Source organism: Alligator sinensis, unplaced genomic scaffold (genome assembly GCF_000455745.1).
Source record: "Alligator sinensis unplaced genomic scaffold, ASM45574v1 scaffold366_1, whole genome shotgun sequence".
Taxonomy (NCBI): Eukaryota; Metazoa; Chordata; order Crocodylia; family Alligatoridae; genus Alligator; species Alligator sinensis.
This window is the reverse complement of record NW_005841851.1, coordinates 5418303-5435416: the sequence shown is the minus strand read 5'-3', so window position 1 is coordinate 5435416 and position 17114 is coordinate 5418303. Positions and strand designations below refer to the sequence as shown.

The 17114-nt window shown below is 45.1% G+C and overlaps 1 protein-coding gene across 3 annotated transcripts in view; it reads left to right on the top strand.

Moving 5' to 3' along the window:
• The window catches only part of WRAP73 (WD repeat containing, antisense to TP73), a 39456-nt gene that overhangs the window by 9304 nt on the left and 13038 nt on the right, over positions 1-17114 (top strand). For all 3 annotated transcript variants that reach the window (XM_025212149.1, XM_006016216.3, XM_025212152.1), the window contains exons 4-5: positions 11792-11864; positions 13333-13436. In XM_025212149.1, coding sequence (XP_025067934.1) covers positions 11792-11864; positions 13333-13436 — 177 coding nt within the window. The remainder of the gene's footprint in view (positions 1-11791; positions 11865-13332; positions 13437-17114) is intronic.

Sequence of the window (17114 nt, the reverse complement as noted above, 5' to 3'; positions counted from 1 at the left end):
CAGCGCCTGCCCCTGCAGCAGGCACAGCCCAACTCCCTCCCTCACTGCGGGGACTTTGATTTGCACCCCCCACTTCCCTTCCTTCTCCCTCTCCCAACTTACCAGCCTGATGCTGCTCTCCAAGCTGCTGGGCTTGCATATCAGCAGTTGGATCGGTATTGACCGATATGGCTTGTTAATAATTGGCCATCGGCCCAAAAAATCTTTATTGGTGCACCCCTATATACATTGCATGGTCTGTATTTATGTTCAGCTGTGTGTGGCTTTTACTGCGCTCCCCAGTTGTCCTGGTTTTGGTTTGGGTTTTTGTTTTTTTTGGGGGGGGGGGGTTTGGGCGGGGGGGGTTCAGTTTTACCCAAATGCTGCATTTTAAATAAAGGATATTTGACTTTTGTGTGTTTTGACTTCTTTGGGTTTTTTTAAACAAATTTGTTTGTGAGAGTTAACACTTAACATGATTCTGAATAAAGTTTGAATGATGCCTCTAATAGATGAGAGGGAGGGGCAAGAAGATGATTTACTACTTTGTCTGGACTGGCTTTGTAAGGCAGCAACACCACCTGGCAAAGTAATGGGTAAGGGTAGAAATTATACCACAAGCACTGCGAGCTGTTTAGTTTATTATTATTAAGGATTCTGACTGAAAGCCATGCTCCTGTAAATGACATGAAAAACATACAATCATAATATAAATAAATTAACACCACAAGATCTGAATTCCCCTCTTCACATGTGAGGAATTTGTCCTCTGACTGGCATCTTTACAAGGATCTTGCTGTGTATGGTTCGGTAGGATGCTTTTCCCTGCTGCTGGATAAGTTGACGAGCTGCATACTATGATACAAAAAAAGGTACAAGCCACCTTTGGGACCTGCTACAATTTTAAGTGATGTCAGCTGAATGTACCCCAAAGTCACTTTGTTTTGGTAACGCTTTGCCTTAGTATCATGCACACTTATCAAAGGGACTGCTTAATGTAAAAAAAATCATCTTGATTTTTCTGTTCTCCACAGAATAATGAGTTGATGAAAAGTTGTTATTGCAACTAACAGCCTCACTGTGATTTGTGTTCTGAAAAGTGCCCCATTAACATGTAGGCAGACAAGGTTCCTTGGGTGAATTTGATATCTTTTATTAGACCAACCCAAATGGTTGGAGAATAGTTATTAAGCAAGCTTTCGGATTCAAAAACCCTTTGTCAGGCTAAGGAAGCTTCATGTAGTTATTTGAGATTAAATTGTCTTAATTTAAAGGGTAATACTTCTTTTTTCTAACTGCCAACTCTCCAAACTCATCCTGGAATCAGAATCCATGTTGGCTTTCTTTCTGGTTTAAAGAGAAATTATAATTTTGACCCATGACATCAAACGTAAGATTGCTCACTGTCCCATGGCTCTATTTGCTCTTCATTTTGAACCAGGGACAAAAAGTAACATGCTTATTTTAGTCAGTAGAGTAAACAGCTATAACTCTGAATTGGGAATGGTTTTAGATTTATAGAGTGAGAAAACAATTTCTACATGGGGAAGAATTCAGAACAGAAAGCTTGTACTGTAAAGACTGTGTCTATTAGTGTGCCGATGCAATTGCCTGGTATCAAGGGGCGTGCTCTTGCTGTAATCCCACTCTTAGTATACATTGCAACTCTGCAGTTAACCTGAATAATGTCACTTCCAGTACAGCAATCAGATTGGCACAAGCCTCCATAGTACTAGTTTCTCTAATGGAATATACTGTGCCAGGCATTTTGCATCTTGTCTGAATGTTACATAGTATGTAGGGCAAAGTACAGACGGTCAAAAAGCCTGAGGCTGAATTGATTCAATCTTCACAGGTTAGTGTAAAGTGCATAGATTGAACAGATAAGCAAATAAACAGATATTCACTTGATTCTGGAAATACTGCCACATGCCTACAGTAGCTCAAGCCAGAAGCTGTGGTGGGGGGCACTGGAGTATACCTCTCTGCTTGGCTGGAGCATACAGGTTGGGCCACGGGTGGGCAATTATTTTGGGCAGAAGGCCACTTACTGAGTTTTGGCAAGCCATCGAGGGCCTCATGATAGGCAGCCCGGAGCAGATAAATATTAATTTTCTAAATTTTTTAGGAGCCCCGTGGGCTGGATAGAATGGCCTGGTGGGTTGCATCCCGGCCCGCATTTTGCCCACTCCTGGTTGGGCCAAGGCTAGCCCTGTGAGGTGGGTTTGTGGGGAAGGTGCAAAGCACCCTGGGGGTTGTGAGTTATCTTGAATCTGGAGGGGATCTGAGACAGAAGTTCAATAAACTAATTTAACCCAAATCAGTTAAATCTGGTACTACATCCATCCAGGTTTATTTTAAATCAGTTTCAGCCATTTGAAAGTGGTGTATTTGCACTGAACTTCTGTTGCGTTACAGATTTGAACTGGTTTCCGATCATTTATACCAGTTTGTGTAATTTCTGTCCCTAGCCTGTGTGTCCAAGTTGTCTCGGACGGCCGGAGCCGACTTGAGATGATTCAAATATCACTCGGTCGTTTGGGCGGGCTGGGGAATGGAGAGGCAGACACAGCTTATTGGTTGCAAAAACTTTACTTACGCCGCTTGTAGCCGCGACGCAGGTGGTCCGGTCGCTTAAACAACTATGTGAGTTGCTCCAGCTGCCAAGGCTCAGGCCAGCTAATCTGTCCACAGATTAAGCTGGCAGGGAAAGGGTACGTCGAGGATTGCGCTCGGCGACGGGGAGAAGAATCAATAGGTGATCAGTCTATCGATCAGCTCAGCCGCAAGTCAGATCTCCTTAGAGGCACTCTGCAGCGTGCTCAAAGTTCTCCAACTTGGGCGGAAGTCACACGAAATTTTAAACGGCTAGCAAGCCAATTACTAGCTGCCACATAGGAATAATTTAGAACTGGCCAATAGCGGAACACAAATTTGCATTCAAATGGCGGGAACTCTCTTGCACCAAGGTTTTTCTGTTGCAACAAAAACCTTTTGCTGTGCAAGAGGCTCTCATGTGGCGGGAAAATTCCATCGTGCCGAGGCACCAAAATCACTGGGTTGTGACACAAGTAAGAAAGAACTCAGCTAGAATACAAAAAGGGATGGTGGTGCTGGTAAATTCATGATTAACTTCTGTTGAATCCAGACCTTTCATGTATGATAATGTATGATACTCAGATTTCCCCTAATTTTATTTGTGATAACTCCTTTTTTCCCCTTTTAAAATTTGGTTTAGGTAATTTACTTCTCCAGTTACTAGGAAATAAAAGTTTTAAGCCTTTCTTTTCTCATGACTCCCATATCTGCTAGACTAGCAGAAGCCAGCTTTTCTAGCTTAGTTTGGGTGGTTAAGCTAGTAGTGAACCTGTTCTGAAACATATTGGTAGTGGTGGTTTTTTGGAAGTGTACTCACGTACATATTGAAGCTAATCCTTAGTAACTGTAAATGGCTATATTGGTTTGAAAAATACTTTCTGTCGAGGAATGCGCCCTAAATAATCCTCTGAAATCCTGCGCTGACAGACACAGCTATGTAAGGAGGCCTTGTGACCCAGTCAAGTCTGGGACAAAGTTGACAGTCACTTGAGATGCAAGGTTGTTTAAAAGTGTGTTTTGTGTAGTGAAAATCACCAGTCTCACACCTGCCTGTAGATGTCAAAGTTGGGGCACAATCTCCAACCCAGCACTGGAGACTGTTTATCACGTTACCATCTAAATACTTTTTATTTCTCAGCTGTTTTTAGGCTATTTTAAAAATGCTTCTGCTTCTGGTTTGTTTTTCCACTGCAAAACAACAGCTGAAAATTTCCCGGACTCTGTTATCATCAGGATGTGAGTTTGACAATTCTACTTAATCCAGGAACCTATGCTGGGGGGTGTGGAGAGAGAACCCCTCAGAGTGATGAGTAAAGAAATGCCTGAGCCCATCTATTTGGCCACAAGTTGTGTTTTCCTGTTGCAAAAATGGTCTGGGTTTTTTTCCTTCCTTGAATTTATTAAGTATTTCAGGGTATATTGTGCCTTTATTTTGCATACATGCCTTACTATACTCTTCCCCCTTCACCTGTACTGCTCATTGTCGATTTTAATGTGGCCTCTACAGATGTGAATGTGAAGACTCCTTTTTTTCACAGTAAGGTTAATCACATGTTGACAAATATAAGCAAAGATAATCATACCTCACACTTCATCCATAGGTGTTATTAAAGTACTTTTTATAGTTTTGGAAAACTTTCTGTCACACAGATGGGGTAGCTGAACTAAGTCACAAATAATAGCAGTATTTCCAAATGAGAGAATCTAATGGTAGGTATCCAAGTGGTCTGTGAAGTTTTGAGTGTTTTTTTTAGAAATTTTAAATGTTAGGTTTGGAAAACTAGTTTGGAGAATTTCTGCCTATGTTACTTGATCAAAGGATCACATGGAATGAGTGGCAGAGATTTGAAGTGGGTCTTCTAACTCCTAAACAAATGCCTATAAGTGAGATTAGACAAGAGATGCTACTATTTAGTATGGGAGAGTTCCTGGACTTCTCAGGTGCTGTGGGATGCTAAAGCCCATTTTATTTAATCATTGCAAGTAAAAAAACTGTATGGAGAGGAAATGTATGTGCAAATGCATGTAGGAATTTTAAAATGTGAAAAATGTACGCACTGTGTCTTTGTAGGGTACCTTTTCTATAACAGCAAAATAAAAATGTGTAATGCGGTTAAATCAATCATGAAAAGTTTCCCCAGGTTCTCACAGAAATCAACTGCTTGATGAGGGGACAGTTTTTCATAATGATAAAAAGACCTGTGCCTAGTGCACTTGAGGTGCTTTGGAAACCTGTGAGGTTTCATTTGCTTTATCTTCTACACAATACAGACACTGGGCAACAGGATTTCTTCCAGTTTAGATTTGCTGGTCTTTTCTTGAATGGAGTGGAATGAAAGCTAAAGCAGAGCAGAGGTTAGAATGACTCTACAATCTTGCTATTTTCTGTCCTTGGGAAGTTCCCTGGTCTCATTTACTTGGGCTTTATACAAGCAACAGGTGTTTGTCCTCTACTGAAGGGTCCAGACTGCCCACATGGGGCAGTGTAGGAGTGCCTTAGGTGCAGAGTACTTGTGGAGCCAACAGGCACGTTGACCAAGAAGCTAAGTTGGTAATAAAACTGTTAGCTTGAATGCCTGTCTCCTGAAAAACTGTAACCCAGAACTTTAGCATTCAGAGTTTGCAGCTGCTAAGTTTGCATTAAGTGGCATAGAATGTGTGTGAATATGTGCTGTGGGATTTGATTAAGGGAGGAGCAGCAGCAAGTACAGTTAACACTGCAATTAATAGGAGCAAGCACTGTATCACTATTTCAGTTGCTATAGAAGAATGTGAGTAGGCATTGTGTTGGTATTTTTAAAGTAAATCTTGTATTAGGAACAGCCTAATAATGGTATATATTTTTGTGTGTCCGGAAGTCAGCAGTTGTAGTGATATAAAACTTGTTTATTAAAGGTCTATCTGATGGATTCCTCAAAGACCAAGTGTTTAGTTACAGTTATTAAGTCCTAAAATAGTACAACAAATACTTGATTATTACTTTATAAGAAGTTAAATAGGAGGGTGATAAAAATGCTAAACAGTAGAGATGCACTGATGCATCAACCCATATTGTATTGGCACCAATAAAAGGAAAATTTACATTATCAGCAATTGGCTCTTTTTTTTGACTGATGTGGTCAGTAATGACACCGATAAATGCTGTGTGCATGCATGCAACCGCAGCATGCACACGGCCAAGAATGCATCCCAGCAGCTTAGAGAGCAGCATCCGGCTGGTAAGTCTGTGGTGGGGGAAAGGGCGGGAGCAGATGGAGAACTCTGTGGTGAGGGAGGGTGTAGGGCTGGGGCAGGTGTTGCACAGCCAGGGCAGGACACAGGATGGAGCTGTGGCTCATCTAGTGGGTGGGGATGGGGGAGTGGCTCCTGCTGCTGTACGCACCCCCAGGGGAGGCATGGGGGGGCGTGTGCTCCCTGGATCTGTGTATGGGGTAAGGGTGGGCTGTGCAAGCCTCTTCCCAGTGGGGGGGCTGGATCTGGCTGCGCTTGGGGCGGGTGGTGGTGCTGGGAAGGGAGCGGCTATGGGGGGGACTATGGTGAATTTGGGGTGGATGTAGCCTGCCCTGTAGCCCCCTTCCCAGTGCTGCTCACTCTGCCCCGGCCATTTTCTCCTTTCTCACTGGAAGGCCTATCTCTTTCATCAGCTCTCTCAAGTGAGCCACCATCATGTGGTCATACTCATCAGAGAGGGGGGACCTGGTGACTGTCTATAAACTCACTAGGGGGGACCAGAAGGGTTTGGGGGAAACCTTGTTTCCCCTAGCGCCCCCCGGGATAACAAGTTATAATGGCCACAAGTTGTTGGAGAGTAGGTTTAGATTAGACATCCGTAAGAACTACTTCACAGTTAGGGCGGCTAGGATCTGGAACCAACTTCCAAGGGAAGTGATGCTGGCTCCTACCCTGGGAGTCTTTAAGAAGAGGCTTGACGCCTACCTGGCTGGGGTCATTTGAGCCCAGTTTTCCTCCTGCCCAGGCAGGGGGTCGGACTTGAAGATCTACAAGGTCCCTTCCGACCCTACTTCTATGATATGATAGCCTGGGCCCAGCCCCTCCCCACTAGGAAGAGCCTGGCATAGCTTCTGGCCCTGAGTGTGCAGTGGGCAGCCCACCCTCACTCCATGCATAGATCTGGGGGGGCATGTGCCCCCCCATGCCTCCCCCAGGGTGTGCAGTGGCAGGGGGCGCTCCACCCCCCCCCTCACTACTTCAGATAAGCCATGGCTCCGTTCTCTGCCCTGTCCCAGCTGGAGTGTCTGCCCCTGCCCCAGCTCCACTCCTTCTCTTACCGTGGGGGCCTCAATCTGGGCCCCACATGCCCTTTCCCCACCCCAGACTTACTAGGTGGACTCTGCTCTCCAAGCTGCTGGGCTTCATATCGGAAATCGGATTGGTATTGGCCAATATGGCTGGTTAATAAGGCCATCATTATCTGCCCAAAAAAATCTTTATCGGTGCACCTTAATAAACATGCGTCTACCACTACTTCCTATACTAACTCTTCATTTTCCTTGGTTCAAACAAGGTTAGATAGAGGAATGGGGAGCAAAGGAGCAACTGACTATGCTCTTTCCTGCTTTGCAAGAAGCCCTGGTTCAACTTCTAAGCTGCTTCTTTAGACCTCTCTTGCAAGCAGCCTTTGGCATTATTCTTTATGTGACCCTTCTCATGATGTTAACCATGGAGGAGGTTGGTGAATTAAAACTAATAATCTCTTGCTTTGGGACTCCCTGGATTCTTATGTGCAGAAGTACCACTTACTAGGATTTAGTAAAAGTACAGGTGGGCCAGCACTTGAGTCATCACTTTGCCACGTGCAGCAGGTGTTAGTGTCCGAGAAGTTAAGTGCAGGATCTGACTTTGTGGCTGGAAAATTCATTTTAGTGAAATAAGAAAAGTCTGCAAAGTTGCTCTAGAAACATAAACGAAAACTATGCCTGACCAGGACTGACCGCTGTTGGAGAAGGCTATTTCAGGGAAGTTTTAAGTAAGCCTGGCAGGGACAAGCAAAAACATTCTAACCGTGGTAGAAGCTTCCTAACTCTGGTGGCAGTGGTTGGTGTACACCAGGGGTCGGCAGTGTTTTTGGGCAGAGTGGCAAAAACACCTGCAACCTCAATTTGTAAGATATTGGCGTGTCAGGGGCTCGATCCTTGTTGTGACGGTGCAGCCCTGGCCCCTTCCCCGCTGTCTGCCTTGAGGTATGTGTATACCTGCCACCAGCAGAGAGCCAGGATGGCGCTCTGTGCACCTTGGTGCAGTCACTTGCAGCCTCCCATTTTGATACCATAGTCAGCCTGGGCTCTGGGCAGGCCCTGTCCGCCTGCCACAGAGCCCAGGCTGCTCACGAGCAAGCAGCTCCGCTTGGGTCCATGGAGCCCCAGCCTGGCTAGCTGATGGGAGCAGGTGCATGGGCTGAGGCTGCACTGCCACAACAAGGATCAGACTCCTCACAGCTCTTCCGCCATCTGCCCTGGGGTACGTGCCAGGAAAAGTGCCTTTGCATGCCACACCCTGGCGCATGTGCCGGGGGTTGCCTACTCCTGGTGTAGGCCTTGAGGCAGGGCAACTATATCTCCCTTCAGGACTGTAACATCATCTAATGGTTTTATTTTTCCCCTTTCTTAGACAAACCATTAAAATCGATATGGAGAATGATATAGTTATTTTACATTATGTATTATATTAGCTATTGATTGTAAGATGTGTTGGTGTTGCTGGTACTGTACCAGGACTTTCCTCCTAGTATAGCTTTCTCCATCATGTAAGAAAATAACTTTTTTCAATTTGGTTTTCCTCTCCAAATATAAATGCAAGGCTCACTTGGCATATTGATGAAGGCGCATGTGTTTTGTGTTGCTGCTGTTGCTATGGGGGAGTAAGTATTTGTTTTTAATTGAATAATCTGTAGATGGTAACGTGGAGCTTCCATAATGCAGACTGTGACCTTGAAGTGCTGTGGAGAGGTCTGCTTTGCAGCTGACTGCCTCCTCTGCAGTTCCTGCATTCTGCAGATGCACAAGTCTCCAAAAATACCTCACTCACCATGGAAATAGCTTATTTTGTATAGTTTGTTTTCTGTTGGTACTTCTGTAAATTGAGCTTCTTGGATAATCGTGAAACGTAGTGTTTTTTGGCATGGGTTGAGGAGTGGGGAGAGAGATGCTAATTAATGAGCATGGGCCTTGATTTTTCAAAAACTGAAAAGTACAGTGTAGATTTATTAACTAGTCATGTAGTCACTAAGTCTTGAACTGACACTGTTTCCTATTCTCTTGAATTTCATTAAAGACTTAAATGCAAGAACTTCTCTGTTCTTTCTCGACTATTTATTTCACATTGTTTGAGACTTAGAAATTGTTTATGTAGGTCAGGGGCGGGCAAAATATGGCCCGCGGCCTGGATCTTGCCCGCCAGCTTGTTCTATTTGGCCTGCGGAGCCTTTAAAAATTTTAGAAAATTAATTTGTCTGCCTGTGGCCGCCTATCAAAGATGACAGGCGACTAGCAGCAGCAAGACCCAGTGGGAGCTTGTGGCTGAGCAAGAAGGCTAGCCTGGCTCCACCCAGCCCCCCACCAGCTTCCTGCCCTCGGCCCCCAACCAGAAGCCTCTGTAGCTTCTGGCCCCTGCTCCTGGAGCTGTTCCCGCTCCCTCCCTCTGAGTGGAAAATGAGATAAGAGTGGCTGGAAGTGGTGGTTGCGGGGAGCGGTGGGGGCTGCAGGGAGCGGTGCGGTGGGAGGGGGGCTGTGGGGAGCAGTGCGGGACGTGGCAGCTGCAGGGAGCGGTGGGACCCACGTGGTGCACAGCAGGCGGTGGAGCCCTAGCGGGCAGTGGAGCCACAGTGGTCCCTGGTGGGCAGCGGGGCCATGGCAGGCGGTACAGTGGGCCCTGACAGGTGGCAGAGCTGTGGCCGGGCCCCAGGAGGCAGCAGAGCCACGGCGGGCAACTGTCCGTTGTGGGCCCTGACATTTGGTGGGGTTGCGGTGGGTGGCGGAGCAGTAGCAGGTGGCGGGCCCCGGCAGGTGGCAGAGCCATAGCCAAGCCCCGTGGGTGGCAGAGCTGCAGCGGGACCTGGTAGGTGGTGGAGACCCAGTGGGTAGTGGGGCCGTGGCAGGCCCCTGCAGATGGCACAGCAGGCCCCGACAGGCAGCAGAATTGCAGCTGGGCCCCAGCAGGACCCGGCAGGCAGCAGAGCCCCAGAGGGCGGTGGCAGCACAGGTGCAGTGGCTCCCAGTGGGTAGCATAGCCGCGCGGGGCTCCGGCAGATGGCGGAGCCATGGTGAGTGGCAGGGTTGCGCCAGGCCGTGGAGTCGCATCAGGGCTGTGGCAGGCAGTGGGCCCTGGTGGGGGCCACGGGGAGCACTGCAGGGAGCAGTGGGCAAGCCTGCAGGAGGGAATGCAGGGAAAGGTGGTGGCGGGCGGAAACACGGAGCCTGTGCAAGTGCCCTGGGACTGGCAGACACACAGGGTGGGGTTGTAGAAACAGCCTGGGCATGGGGTTTGCCTGGCTGCATCGTGTGAGGCTCACATGCAGTGTGTTATAGCTGCACACTATGGAGCTGGCAGCCCAGCCCTGGCTCTCTCTCAGCACACACCCAGCCCAGCATACCCACACCCCACAGCACGTATGCACACACACTCAAACACACACACTCTTCCCACCACACCACCACTTATACCCCTTGCTGCCCACACAAAACACACAGTAGGACTGTATTTTAAGCTATTATGCATACACCTCTAGATACACTTTTTTAAACACATAAATCAGTAGAAAAATATTTTAAAATAAAATTAAAATAGGTTATAGTAGATGTTTTGTGTGTGTATTTTTGTGGGTGGGTTTATTTATTTATTTATTTATTTAATTTATTTTTCAGTTTCCAGATCACAGCACCTTTCCTCCCAAAAGGAGTACTTCCAGGGCAAGGGGAGGGACTTCCAATGGCAAAGGTCAGGGGCTAGGAGGTTGGACTTCCGATCCCAATATGGCAACCAGGGGCGGGGCAACTGTCAAGGGGCAGGGCTACCCATGGGCTCTTGACAATTTCCCATAAGTGGCCCTCCACCCAAAATAATTGCCCACCTCTGATGTAGGTGAAAGTGACCTATAAGACACAGACAGTGTGAAGTTATTCTTTTCCTATTATCCACAACTAATATTACTCTTATTGAAGTAGTATTAATGTTCTGCATCTTGTATGCTTTGCAACACTTGAGCTACGTGTCACTAATATTTTTTTTTTTAATTATGGGAACTGAGTGCTTACAGATCTTAGATTTACTTAGGATCCCATGCTAATGTTTTGTGGAGTAATTTTAAGGCTTTTCATTAAACTCTTAGAGCTAAGGAAAAGCAAAGACAACATAGTTGATGTTCGTGGAACTAAGGAAAAGCAAAGACAACATAGTTGATGTATAGCACTTAACTCCGTTCCTTAGGTCTAGATATTGCATCAGACCTATGCTGATCTCCAATTATATGGGAAAATTTGGGACTATGCAACTGAATTGAACATGGACAGTGCAGAATTGGTGATCTGTTTTGTCTTTCATGTTTACTTGCATTTTAAATTCTTGTAATTTATTAATGTACATAGTAGGCTTCTGCTGCCAAAATTTTGACCAGGTTTGGTACTAGGACTTCTTGCAAGGCAAGGCTACCTTCTTAATGTAAACTCTTACACATCTACATCTAACACGGAAGGACTGTTTGCTTTTGTTTCTTCGTGGAATTCCCTGCTTTGAAAAGTTCAGAAGTGGGTCTGCAGTTATCCGAGATAACTGTATACTGCATTATAGTGGAATTTATTTATTTTTTTTGTAATGGCTGCAATACATTACACCTGAAAACAATGCAACCAAGAAATAAAACGACAGCAAAAGTACTAGTTCTGTGGATGCTTTTAACTTGACGAATTGTTAGACAACTTAATAGAAGATTTATATAAACGTGTTATGAAAAGATGCTTGTGAATAAAAAAGAATTGAATATCACAATAGAGGGAGTCTAACAATGTTTCTTGTATATTAACAAATGTTTTGGGTTCTGTGGTCTTATATATTTTGACATGAGACCCTCAGAAAAAAAAATATGCAGAGTAACGTACTCTTCTAATGGAGCATTTGGTGTTCTGGAAGTAGGTTCCCTGTATACTTTTTTTTTCAGCTGCAAAGATAAACAAATACTATCTTGTCTTGTTCTCTCCAACAGCTGCGGATAACTGTCTGGTCCTTGTGTACAAAATCTGTATCTTATATCAAGTATCCCAAAGCCTGTCAGCAGGGTGAGTGTATCAAACCTAATATGGGAATGGTATTTTTAATAATGGCAGCAGAGAATGGAATTTACATATAATGATCAAACATATGTTTAAGATCTGGGTGCATCTGAGTTCTTGCCACCTGAGTTGTACATCAGCCTTGGAGAATGTAATCTTCCTTCAGCAAGCTCAGTACCTATGTACTACCATTATTGTAGTCAGTGGCAGTGAGAACTATTCTGTAATCATGTTCTCACTGCCTGAGATGCAAGTGTTGCATTTAGCTTATTGAATTGGCCATTTCCCATGTCTTTTTTTTTTTTAAAGATACTGAACAAAATGGTTGTGAGGTCTTACAGTAACTAGTGATATTTTCTGTAAATCATATAGCTAGAGAGCCCAGAATGACACAAAAGCATGTAAATGTCCTCTCCATTACTCTTTCTTTGTATGCACCTCTACTCAATCCATGCAAACATGGTTGCAACAGGGTGGCATACTGAGACCTGGCATAGAGATTCAAGACACTGATGTCCAGTACTTGAGCTATGTGTGATGACAGAGTAATTTACTGTCATGTCTTAGTGGCAGGTGTGTTTTAATTAATTCCAGAAAGGACTGAAAAAGGGATGCAAGTTTCTTTGAGTAGGTACAAAGGGAAATATGGTGGAAAGGAAGAATATGCAGGAGAAATGGTAGACTCATCCAAGCTTGATGAGAGAAAAGTTTGGGTTGAAGACTATTGTTACCACTAAAGTGAAACCCCAAGAAGGGGGATACTTGCCCCATGTACAATGATAGCTTCTTCAGAGAAGGGTGGGAACAACTTCTGGTAACGCTTGTTAGATCGTGGGATTTTTTGGAACAAGGAGTTTGCTTACTTTTGCAAAGTGCCTAATGCACTCCATTACATCAGTGAATAATGTGGTTGTTTGGCCGGTTGGTTGGATATATTATCACTTCACTAATACTAATCCTCAAAAAGATAAGTAGCTTTGATTGCCATTTAAGAAACGTAAAAAAGGAATTAGTGTCAGAACTGAAGTTAGAATACTAGCTTTTAGCTTAGCTGCCTTCTGTTCTGAGATTGTGCTACTCTTCCTTACATGAAGCAGTTCAGGTATTTTATATGAGAGCTGTTGAGAACTGATATTGGAAAGGGCATGAATTTCTTATTTCAAAAACAAATTCTTCCATCTCAATTTATTTAACCACTTACTTCTTTTATTAAAGTACAGTTTTACATAAACATGATCTGACAGTGGCTAAACATGTGACCTGACAAAATAATTAAATATTTAATGTGTAAAAACTTCCAAAGTAACAAACCAGTTACTAACTAATCTTTGCAATAGAAGAAACAGATGTTAATCTGTTAGAGGACAGGCTAAAGGAAAATAAAGATTTTAATTGTTCTTTCATGAAAAGCTGTTGCTTTGACTTCACAATTTTACTTTCTTTTAACCTCATAAAACTCTAATCTTTTTGGCAGGGATAGCCTTTACGAAAGATGGTCACTACATGGCCTTAGCAGAGAGACGTGACTGCAAAGACTTCATTAGCCTATTTGTGTGCAGTGATTGGCAACTCTTGCGGGTAAGGCGCCTCTTAATATTCCACTGCTATTGCACAGATCTCAAGTGTACACTCTTTAGTAGAAATTACAACTAAGTGACCAGACTGCTTTAATTCTTCATGTTTAGACTTGCAAATATAGAGGATCTCCTTGGCCCCCTGGTTGGCCTACAAGTATGTGGAAAAATCTGCTCAGGTTATCACAAACCTTTACTGATCAAGTGCCACACTTCTGTTGTGAGGCCCTGCAAATATCCTGTCTTCAGTTCTTGAGGAATTATCATTACAGTAAAATACATTGTATCAAGTACATTGAAAAGAATTTACAAATTAATAATCTAATCTGTAAATTACAACATTATTTTTGCTGTATTTAGTCAATTATAAAATGAGGGTTTCCCCTTCTCCCATTCAACATGAGGAAAATTAAGCCTGGTCTTATTGCACATGATTTACCTGGAATCAGAAAATGCGCAGGGGACAATGAGATTAGTTAAGAAACAGCGCAGCCAGGCACCCATCACATGGCCAACCAGCAGAAGGTGCCCAGGCTCATGCAAGCCACCCTCCCCTCAGCATGCAGAGTTCCTAGCCAGCTAATGTAGGGTCACTCCCAGCTGCTGCCTACCAACACATGCCAAGTTGCTTGGGCACCCTGTGGTCAGAAATCTTTCAGGCAGCTCAAAATGACCCAGCAGGTATCAGCCAGGCACTGTCCCCACAGCCTATGGGGTTTCTGGCCAGCACATGCCAAGGGACTGAGCTGCCGCTCAAGCAGGAGGTACCAGAGCAACCTGGCACACAGCAAGGGACTTGGCGCATGCTGGCCAGAAACCCCATATTCTGCAGGGGGTGCCTGTCCAGCTCCTGCTGGTCATTTCAAGCTGCATGCAGGATTTCTCTCCAGAGGGTGACAAATTAACTCAGCATGTGCTGGCAGGCAGCTGTACAGAGTGACTCAACACCCACTGGCCAGGAACCCTGGACGCAGCTTGAAATGACCTGGTGGACACTGGCCAGGCACAGTCCCCCCAGCATGTGGAGTTTCTGGCCAGTGTGAACAGAGTTGTTCTGAGCTGCTGCTCAAGTGGTGGGTGCCAGAACAACCTGGCATGTGGCAAGGAACACAGCCAGGCTGTCAGTGCATGCTGAGTTGCTCTGGCACTTGCCACTGGGGCAGCAGCTCAGAGTGACTCAGCACATACAGGCCAGAAATCCTGCATGTTGTGGGGGCAGTGCCTGACCAGTGCCTGCTGGGTCATTGAGTTGTGTGCAAGGAGCCTGGCCAGCACATGCTGAATTGTCTTGGTACCCCCTGACCAGGCAGCAGCTGGAAGTCACCTGATCACCTGCCTGCCAGGCACCCAGCACACTGTGGGGAGGGCCTGGCAGGCACACAGCAGGGAGGGACCCTGCAGGGGCTGGTCATCACCCAGGAAGGAGGGATCCCAGTCAGTACACAGCAGGGAGGGACCCAAGAAGGGCTTGCTAGCACTCAAGGAGGAGGGACCTTTGGGGGCTAGCCAGACACTCTGTATGCTGCAGGGAAGGACCTAATTGCAGTGATGAGGGACAGCATATGGTGAGGGACCCAATGCAAGGTGAAGCTCTGGGCAGCAGTAGAGCAGTGGCAGTAAGGGATTTAGCACATGGCAAGACTCCTAGAAATTCCAGTGATGGACCAGGCAGCAGTGACAAGTGATCCAGCATGTGGCGACGGACCCAGAAGCAACAACGAGGGGCCCAGCATAAGCTAGCCAGTGAGGGACCTTGCACACAGCAAGGCTCTGGGCAGCAAAGTACCCAGCAGAGGGGCAGGTGGCAGGAGAGCACCCAGCCAGGGTAGCAGGGAAAGCAGCAGATTACAGGGACGGATCACCACTGACTGGCCCAAATTTAAAACCATGGCAAATTCTGTGGGGTGAGTAGTGGTGAGGGATCCCCATTACAGACTGGGCATATCTACATGTGCGATTAATGTGCATGAATAAAATCTGGAGCTTATTGCTCCAAAGTTTGTGTGTAGCACATGGAGCTTGGTTGGAGCAGCCTGGGCTGGCAGGGGACCTGGAGGTCAGCCTGCCAGCCCAGGGCTGTTTCAGCTGGGCTCCATATGCTGTGGAGCAGTTGGCTGAGGCATGAGAGTACTTCAGTGCAGGGGCTGCCTGCCAGCTAGCCCCACACTGAAGCACCCTGTGCCCCAGCCAGCCAGAGCAGTGTCTACACATGTCCTGCTGTGCACAAAGAAACTCCACAGTACTTGTATTTACAAGTACTACCCTGCTGCAGAGTTTATTAGTTTCATTCACCCTAATAGAGGTGCACATGCAGACGCTGAGACATTTACTGTTCAGTAAGTCAACTGCGCAATAAATGTCTCGTGTAGATATGCTCACCATGTAGTAAGAAAAAGGAAGAAGTAGTACAAGTTTGAAGATACCAAAAGGATTAAGGGGCAGCTATGATATAAACTTAAAAATGAAGGTTGTAAATTATGCTAAAAAAGTGTAATTGTGAGGTGGGAAGGAAGTTATAATATTACTGAAGCAACTGTGCATTGATAGAAGCAATTAAAAGGAAAACCCAAAAATGCTAAGTCCACACAGAAAACATTCAGAGGTCCAAAATAAGGTCACTTTTCTGAAATCTGATAAGCAAGTTCTCAAGTATGCTTGAGAAAGGAGGGGAATGCCAATTACCTGTGAAGTGCTTTGACTCAAGGCATTAGAAATAGCAAAGGAATTGAATGTTCCTCTTAAAAAATTCAAAGCAAGTAATGGGTGGTGTATTTAAATTATGTGACATAGTGGCTTAGCCCCAAGATAAAGAACATCACTTGCGCAAAAATTATCATCAGACTGCAGCAAAAAAATTGTTGAATTCTGGTGGTATATTATTGGGCTACACAAAATATGATTACCTGCTGGGCCAGATATGTAATGCTGTTGAGACCAGTCTATATTGACATGCCAAGCAATGCTATCATCCGTGAGAGGCACAAAATCCATAATTAGGAGAACTGCAGGAAATGAAAGGTTGTGAATTAGTGATGTTAGCAGTATTGGTGGATGGGAGAAAATTGCCAACCTATGATTTTGAAATGCAAAACTCTGCCAAAAGAAAAGTTTCTACCAGAAATAGTGTTTAGGTGCCAAGAACAAGAATGGATGTCAAGTGAACTGATGAATGACTCTTTAGATGTTGTATGGAAATGGAGACCTGGGGCACTGCTAAAGAAAAGAGGAATGTTGACGTTAGATTCATTCAGAAGGTATTTAACGTCAGATGTGAAAGCAAAAATTCAGTCAGTGAATTGTGATCTTGTAGTCAGACCTGCTGGTATGACATTTCAACTCGTATTGGATGTCAGTAAATAAGCCCTTTAATGACAATTTATGGTGTCAGTACTCAGACTGGCTCTTGGCAGGGAACCATGTGCTTAGATCTGGTGGGAAGATTATGAAGCCAACCATAACACTACTTTGCCAATAGATTCTGACTTCTTGGGAAAGGATATTTTCAGAATCCATTATTAAAGGCTTCAAGAAGTGCTGTATATCCAGTGCCCATGGATGGAACTGAAGACTATGTTTTATGAGAACAGTGAAGAGTGCGAGGATGCATATAGATTCGTAGATGTTAGGGTCGGAAGGGACCTCAGTAGATCATAGAGTCCGACCCCCTGTATAGGCAGGAAAG